Source organism: Anser anser, assembly GCF_964211835.1.
Source record: "Anser anser genome assembly, chromosome: 14".
Taxonomy (NCBI): Eukaryota; Metazoa; Chordata; class Aves; order Anseriformes; family Anatidae; genus Anser; species Anser anser.
In genome coordinates, this window is record NC_139735.1 from 6,304,653 (window position 1) to 6,312,615 (window position 7,963).

The 7,963-nt window shown below is 63.2% G+C and overlaps 1 protein-coding gene across 1 annotated transcript; it reads left to right on the forward strand.

The window, feature by feature from the left end:
• Positions 1 to 2,886: 2,886 nt before the first annotated feature.
• GM2A (ganglioside GM2 activator) lies at positions 2,887 to 7,102 on the forward strand. Its single transcript, XM_083798879.1, has 4 exons — positions 2,887 to 3,224; positions 5,266 to 5,418; positions 6,113 to 6,295; positions 6,405 to 7,102. Exons 1-4 carry the CDS (start codon positions 3,105 to 3,107, stop codon positions 6,558 to 6,560), a joined length of 612 nt encoding a protein of 203 aa, XP_083655005.1. The 5' UTR covers positions 2,887 to 3,104; the 3' UTR covers positions 6,561 to 7,102.
• Positions 7,103 to 7,963: the final 861 nt, after the last annotated feature.

A 7,963-nucleotide genomic window follows, 5' to 3' on the forward strand; every position in this document is an offset into this window, starting at 1 on the left:
CGCTGGAGAGGTTTCCCCTACCGGCCCTGCTGATGTGCTTCTCTCCTCTGCCCCGGTGCATCGATAACCTGCTCCCTTTGCAGGGTAGTGGTTAAACAGCCGGAAACTTTAATGCCCAGCTGCTTCCGAGTGAAGCAGGGGCTCTCCGTGGGGAGAGCAGCAGGACATGGCCATGCGGTTTGTCCCCTTCTCCCTAGAAAGCATCTGGGCAGTGCTGAGGGGTGTGGGGCACCGGGCACACGCGGGCTGGTGTCTGCAAACCACGCTGGAGACGCAGGGGACCGTGGCAGAGGGGATTTCTGCCTGCACAAAGACAGGAAAGCAGAAGCAGTGCACGGCCAACGCACCCGGGGCGACTTCGTCTTGTTTTGAAGTTTGCCTCGAAGTCTTCTCGCTGAACAAGTCTTTGGGACCCCCGTTAAGCACCCCAGGGCTGTGCCACCTGTGTCCCCCTGCCCTCACCCTGCCTGGGGGGTGACCTGCCGGCTCCTCCAGCCCCCGTGGCGTGGGGAAAGAGCAGGATGTGAATCAGAGCAGCTGCGGGGCTGTTCTCAGCCTGGATGGCAGTGCAGGGGGGTGAGAGCTGCTGCCAGCTGGGAAGGACACAGAGGATTTTGCAGGGGGGAATTGGGCTTGTGCTGGCCCCACCAGCCTTGCCCCGTCCCAGGGGTGGCCGCGGATTTCTGCCAGGATTTTGGAGGTGGCAGGGATGGCTGTGATCTCCCCAGGTTCCCGGGAATGACAGCGACTGGAGACACCCCAAGGGTTTTGCCTGGAAAAGCGATCCCAGGAGGGTTTATCTCGTGCTCTGCTGAATTGCCGTGAGTAGGGTGGCAGCTGACCCAGCGGAGTTAATTTGTACCGATGGCGCTTTAAAGTGTTTGCCAAAGCTGATGGATAAGAGAAGTATTTGTGCAAGCTGTTCGAGTGTCTCTCTCCCTCCAGCTGCAGCTGGTGAGGACTGGGCAGGACGGGGAGGTAGCGGGGGGGGGCTGGTGCCAGCATGGGGGGGTTCCCCCTGGGGCTGGACCCCTGCACCACCTGGGTGTCCCATGGGCACAGGTACCCGGTGCGGTCGTTCATTGCCTTTTTCCCCTCTCCTGCCCTTTTTTTTTTCTTTTTTTCTCCAGAAACCAGCACTTCTGGAAAAAAGAAAGAAGGAAAGAAGGAAAGACGGAAAGACAGACGGAAAGAAAGAGAGGAAGGAAGGGAGAAAAGAGATTTAGCGGCGAGGAGCCAGTGATGCCCAGCAGGCCCAGGGGGATGGAGCGAGGGGGCTCAGTGGCCGCAGCCTTTGGCCCCCATTTTGTTTGCTTTTGTGAAGGAGCCGCGAAGTCGCCAGCCTTGTCACTTATCTTCACGGCTGCTTTTCTTCTATGCAAATCAAAGGCGTTGAGCCAGATCCGCGGAGACCTCGTGACTTGGGCGCAGCTTGGGTGGGGGAGCTCGGGGAGCTGTGTGAGACGGGAAGGATCTCTGGTGTGCTGGGGCCAAAAAAGCCTCTCGGGCTCCTTTGGTGGCCTCCACACATGGAGGACGAGCGGTGATTTCCAGTCATTCCTGCCTCTGCGATCTTCCAGACAAAAAAAGGTGGTTACCCTGCCATCACAGTACATTCTATACCAGTACATTCAATTTCAATTTTTATTTTTTATTTTTATTTTTATTTTTTATTTTTATTTTTATTTTTATTTTTATTATTTTTATTTTTATTTTTATTTTTATTTTTATTTTTATTATTTTTATTTTATATTTTACACTGAAAAAAAGCCGTGTGGAAAGGATGGGGATGGAGGACTGAAACCCTTACCCACGCTGGTGGCGAGGCCACCGAAGGGCACGGTGCTGGGTGCCTGCGCCTCTCCCCACGCATCTCCATCCCCTTTCTCCAAGCCCCCACGGTGAAACCAATCCCGGGGAAAACTTTCCGCCCTGCTCCCGGGGAGGAGGAGGCCCTGCAGGAATGGGGGCTATTTATTCCTCGCCCTTAAGCCCCGGCAGGGGGATCAGGGGCGCAGTTGTCGCCGGGGGCAGCACCCGTCCCAGCCCCTGCCCGCTCCCGCGTCCTTCTGCGTGCTCCTGGCCGGCCGTGCTGCTAAATAAGGATGAAAAGCTAAAAATAGAGCTCCGGCAGGGCTGGAGGAGCTGGGCCACCCTTCCCAGGGCCGGGAACCATACGGGGAGCTCGGCCGGCATCCGCACGCGAGGGGAGGAAAGCCTGAGACCTGCCCCGCTCGTGTCGTGTCCCCTCCTGCTGTCCCCTGGGGCTGGTGGGGAACGACCCCAAACCGGGGCTGGGCAGGGGCACCCGAATGGGGGAGGACGGGACGGGGGGGAGGCATAAAATGGTGAAATGGGGGTGGGGTGGGGGGTGGGCAGCGGGGTGCTGGGGCAAACTGGGTTCCCCCACCCTGCTGCAGCACGCGCGGCATGGAGCCGGGTCTCAGGTTGCTCCAGCTGCTGCGTGTCCTTGTGCGGAGCGAGGCGGGGGGGACACGGGGGCTGCTTGTGCCTGGCTGGGGGGGGGGGCACGTACAGACCCTGTGCGTGCTTGCAGATGTCTCAGCCGGCCCGAGCGGGGCTGGAGGTGGGGGGTGGGAGGTGGGGAGATGGTTTGTCCGACGCTGGGTGCTGCGGGTGCCCAGGTACGGTGCGGGCACCTCGGTGTCCCTGCTCTGGCAGCCCCCCCCCCCCCCCCCCGTGCTGGTGCAGGGCGAGCCGCGGGTGCTTGGGAAGGCACCGCTTCCCGTCCCGCATCCCTGCAGCTCCAGCCCCGGGCTTTGAGAAAAAAAAATCAAAGAAAAAAAAAAATAATCACAAGGGATGAAAGAAAAGAAAAAAAAAAAAAAGGAGGATGGGAAAGTCTGTGAGCATGCACGAGTGGAGGGAGGGGAATCAGGAGATGGGCTGGGCGTGCAGCTAGCAGGGTGCAACCCCGGCGCACGGCGCGTCCTGCTCCCCCGGCCTCCCCGCTGCCAGCCCAGGCCCGGCGAGCTCGAGCAAACCTCCTCGCGTCCTCCGGCCGGCCTCGCCTCTCGCATCTCCCTCCCCGCCGCCCGTCCCCGATTTCGGAGCAGCCACCTTGCTGCGGAGCCGCCGTGGCCATGCCGGCAGCGGGGCTGGTGCTGGCGCTCTGCGCCCTGCTGCAGCTGTGCCCGGCCGCCCTCGGCGGCTTGCGGCCGCAGCTCCTGGTGGAGAGGAGCGGCTCCAGGAGGCTGAGCAAGGTGAGAGAGCCCCCAGCCTTCGTCCCCGCTCCCCTGGCTGCAGGGAAGGGGGCTCGGGGGGCTGGGGGGGGGGTTGTGGGGGAGCTGAGGGCGGTGTGGTCGGCCGGGAGGGCTCTCACCACGCTGCGGGGTTTTGCAAGGGAGCAAACGTGTTTGCTGCCCCTGCCCAACCGCCCCGGGCGATGCCCGGTGTCACCGAGCAGGGCTGGGGGCCAGGCGGACCCCACGAAGCCCACCGCAGCCTTGGGCACACGGCTGCAGACTGGAGGTCGGGATCCCCCCGTCTCTGAGTGGCCAGGAATTTCAGTTTGGACAAATCCCTTGGGCGGGAGAAGCCCGGTGGCCTCCTTTTGGCCGGCCGGGTGCTCGGCGCAGCCTCGGCGTTATTCCTCCCCTCTGTGTGCTCTCCCACGCAGCGCCAGGCAGGTGGATCAACCCTTGCCGATTAAAACACAGCGAGGAGACACCCTGGCAGCTCTGGAGAAGCTCCGCATGACTTTCATGTGCTGTGGAAGGAAATCTTTTATTTTTTTCCAGTGAATCTGATGTTGCCTGGGGGGGAAAGCAGGTCACGACGGCCGGACAGGGCTCTGCGAAGGGGCAGGGGGCGCACAGCCGCACGCACCCACGCTCCAACGTCCCCCTTCCTCCTCACCTCTGGGCCCTCAGCCCCACGGGCACGGGGCCGCCGGGGCTCCGAGCTCTTGCAAAAGACCAAGACGTGTTGCCCGTGCCCTGGCTTGCCCCGCACCCAGCTGGGGCTGCTCCCCGCGTGGGCAGCGCCGCCGCCGGGGCGGGCACCGGGGCGCGCAGCCGCCGCCGCTTGCAGGGCAGCTCCAGCCAAACCTGCTCGTGCTGCACGGCCCCGGCGTCCTCCCGCCTCAGATTTCGGGTTTTTTTATCTGTGGTTGAAGCACCCCGCCTGCTCTGGCTGCTTCCACCCGCTCGTCCGGTCCCGGAGGCAGAGGCTGCCCAAGGGGTGCTGGATGCGAGCCGGCGCATCCAGCGGGGCCAGGCTGCCACCACCACTGGCGCCGAGGGATCGTTCTGCTCCATGCTGTGGTTTGGGAGCAAAGGGTGCTGCCAGCCCTCGGTGCTGGCTTTTCCAAGTGGTGAGACATGGGGGAAACATCAGAGGGCTGAGCCTGGCCGTCCCCGTGAGCCCAGGGTGCTGAGCAGGGCGAGCAGGAGCAGCGCCGGAGCATCAAGGTTTCCTGGCCACACTGCAGGCACGACCCCATTCCCCCCTCCCAACCCCATAGCAAACGGTCCAGGACACACGAACGATGTCCCCCCATCCGTGTGACATCCCCTGCGTGCGCCTGGCGCCCCCTGCACGTGGGTTTCCCTTATCCCAGCGGGCCCAGGCGCTCGCCAGGCTCCTCCAGACGTTCTCCCAGCCCAGGTCCCCCAGCTGGCTCAGCGCCCGCCCCGCGAGGTGTCTGGAGGAGTGGAAAGGAGCACGGAGGCTGATGAGTCAGGCTCGTCTGCCTCTCCCGAGCACCAGGGACTGGGGAAATATTAAACCACGTTTGAAGTGCAAAGCGAGAGGCGATTTCCCAGGGCAAGGCCGGGAGCTGCCCCAGCCCGAGCACCGACTGTGCACCGAGCGGCTCCGGCCACCGCCGGCCCACACCACCAGCCCGCTTCCATCTCACCTTCCCTTTCACAACCCTTGCTCTGCGGTACCGAAACCGGCGTGAAAAATGGTTTTTCACCTTGTTTGCACACCAGGTGTTCCAGGGCTGACCTGGCTGGTGTGGAGGTGGCAGCCTGGGAATGCGGTTTGGGGGAAAATGTGCACGAAATGGGGTGTTGTAATTGCTTTCTGATGGGGAGATCCTGAAATGCCCTGGGGCTCGTGGGGTTGGGAGTCTGAGAGAGGAGGGGGAGTAAGGGTTTGGCCTTTGAGGAGTGGCTGAAGGTCATTTTCTGCCTGTCTGTGGGCAGGTGTGTTGGGGGACCAGCCCTGGGGAAGCCCCCTGCAAACCCAGGGCAAGGCTGACCCGGGATCTGACTCTTCTCACCCCCGGTGCCGCAGGTCGGAGGCTTCTCCTGGGAGAACTGCGGTGAGGGGAAGGATCCCGTCGTGCTCCAGAGCCTCTCTGTGGCGCCCGACCCCATCAGCATCCCGGGGAACCTGCGCATCAGCGCGGCTGTGAACGGGAACAAGGCCATGGCCTCCCCTCTGAAGGTGGGTGCTGGGACGAGGGCGGGCAGGGAGCCCCACGAAACCACCGGCAGCCAGAAAATGGCCAAAGATGAGCTGCCCTTTGGGGGCACCGGGCACAGAGCGGTGCTGGGCTCAGTGTCCCCAGCCGTGCCCCAGGTGGATGGGCAGCCTGGGATGCGTCTCATGTCCCGGGGATGTACCAACCGGGGAGAAAACAAAGCGCAAAGTGCCCTGGGCGTTTCCAGCACTTATTTCGCAGTGGCCAGACCCGGCTGCTCCATCCCGGGACGTGCCCCGGCCAGCCCGGCCGTGCTGCAGCACTTTTGGGGGACTTTGGGGGATGAGAGCAAACACGTCCATGACGGCTTGCTGCCCAAGGTCAGCAGCAGCAGCACTGCGGTGCCTGCCGGGGGCCGGGCTGGGGGGCAAGGTGCCGTGTCCTCTCCCGGCCAGGTGGTTTGGGGCAGCGAGGAGGGGAAGCAGCGGGTGCACGCAGAGCTCGGAGGAAAGGGGTGAGGCTGAGCCTGGAGGAAGGGAAACCTGTGGGAGGAGAGGAACCGAAAGCAGAAGGAGGAAGGAGGGAGGAGGCCGAGGAGGTGAGGGCTTGTGCTGGACCCGCAGACATCCCGGAGGGTTTCTAGAGTGAGAGGTAGCTGGGGAGGGAGCGCTGAGCGCCCGTGCTGGTTGTACTGGTGCCGTACACCTTTTCTTCCAGACGGTGCTGGTGGTGGAGAAGGCTCTGGGCGACCTCTGGATCCAGCTGCCCTGCATCGACCAGCTGGGCAGCTGCACCTACGACGACATCTGCACCATCCTCGACACCCTCATCCCGCCCGGCACCCCCTGCCCGGAGCCGCTGCTCACCTACGGCATCCCCTGCCACTGCCCCTTCAAAGCGGTATGGCCCGCGGGCGGGCGGCGAGGCTGCCACGGTGCCCCTGGGTGGTCTCAGGGGGGTGACGGGGGGGCTCGGGGGGGTCCTGCTTACACATCTCCCCTCTCCGCAGGGCTCCTACTCCCTGCCAGCCAGCGACTTCGCCCTGCCCGACGTCGAGCTGCCCTCCTGGATGACCAACGGCAACTACCGCGTGCGGGCGGTCGTCAGCAGCAAAGGAGAGGAGCTCTCCTGCGTCAAGCTGGGCTTCTCCCTGCAGTCCCAGTGAGGGGCAGGGGAGGGCCGTCCCTCTTCTCCCCGCCACCTTTTTTCCTCATCTCATCCTGTCCAGTGGCATCTCATCCCATCCAACCTCATCCATCCCATCCCGTCCTGTCCCACCCCACCCCACATCCGTCCCTGCCTCTGCTGCCCTGTCTGCACCCCCCCACCGCCGTGTCCCTCCTTGTGGTCCCAAACTAACATTTGAAGCAGGAGGAGAGAAAAGCTTTGGTTGGGCTCAGGAGCTTTCCCCAGCCTTGTCCCCGCAGGGAGAGTGACACCGCTGCCAGGGGGAGGCACCCCCATACACCTGCCCCATTTCCCCCCTCTCACGCTAAGCACAGAAGGTCCCCCGTGGCTGTCCCTCTGTCCCCAACCCCACCACCCGTGTCCCCGGCCCAGAACAGGGTAGCTTTGGAGCCTACCCCCAGCCTGATGTTGGAGCTTGGGGGGTAGCTATTTTTTTTACCTGCTTGCCCTTTTTAAAAACTTTTCTTAATCTCACCAGGGGAATTTTAGACAAAAAAAAACAAAACATTCCAGAGAAAAGCAATATTTCTTGAAGCAGCCCAAGGAAAGGAGGGAGCATGTGGGGAGTGCCGGGGGCAGGCTGGAGGGATGCAGGGTGAGCTGTGCTGGCTGTCCCCACCTCTGGCTGGAGCACAGACGGGACCGTTTCACAGAAGTGTCCCCAGAGCAGTTGCAGGAGGCCTGTCCCCAGCACGGCAGCTCAGGTGTGCCCTTGGTGCAGCCCCATCCAGGGCGTGGGGCCAGCTCGGAGACACGAGACCCCCGTGAGGACCCCTCCCCATGCACCTGCCTGTGACAAAACGAGCACAAAAGGGGGGAGAGCCCCAAACCCCAGCCAGACGTTGCCTGTCACAAGGCACCAGGCGGCAGGGGAGGTGGCTGGCCATGGGCCACGACTGCTCCCGATTGCTCCGGGTGGGACATGGCTGTGGCACGCAGCCTGGCCGAGGACGAGTCCTGGTCATCTCATTTTGCCCCTGGGACTGAGCCGAGGCAGGATGCTGCACCCAGCGTGGCGTTAACTGGGACTGCACCACCAAGACCAGCAGCCTGGTCACATTTGGGGGCCCTTCAGCTGCAGCCTGGGGGTTGGTGGTGCAGACAGGGACTGGGCTGAGCGGGCAGCATCCGTCCTGCTGTAGCTACACTGCCCGTGAGCACAGCCTGACCCTGTTCTGACACCAGCCACGTCCCCGCAGCCCAGAGGTGCCGGTGACCCCCTCACCCCCGTCTGTCCCCCCCTCGCTGGCGTTCCGTGGCTGCTGCCGGTCCCCCAAGCACTTTAACGCCCTAACCGCGGTACGGCTGCCTTGGCAGAGCCTGCAGGAGGTGCTTCGCCATCCCGATGCGCTCCCACCTCCTCCCCGTGCCCTGACCTCG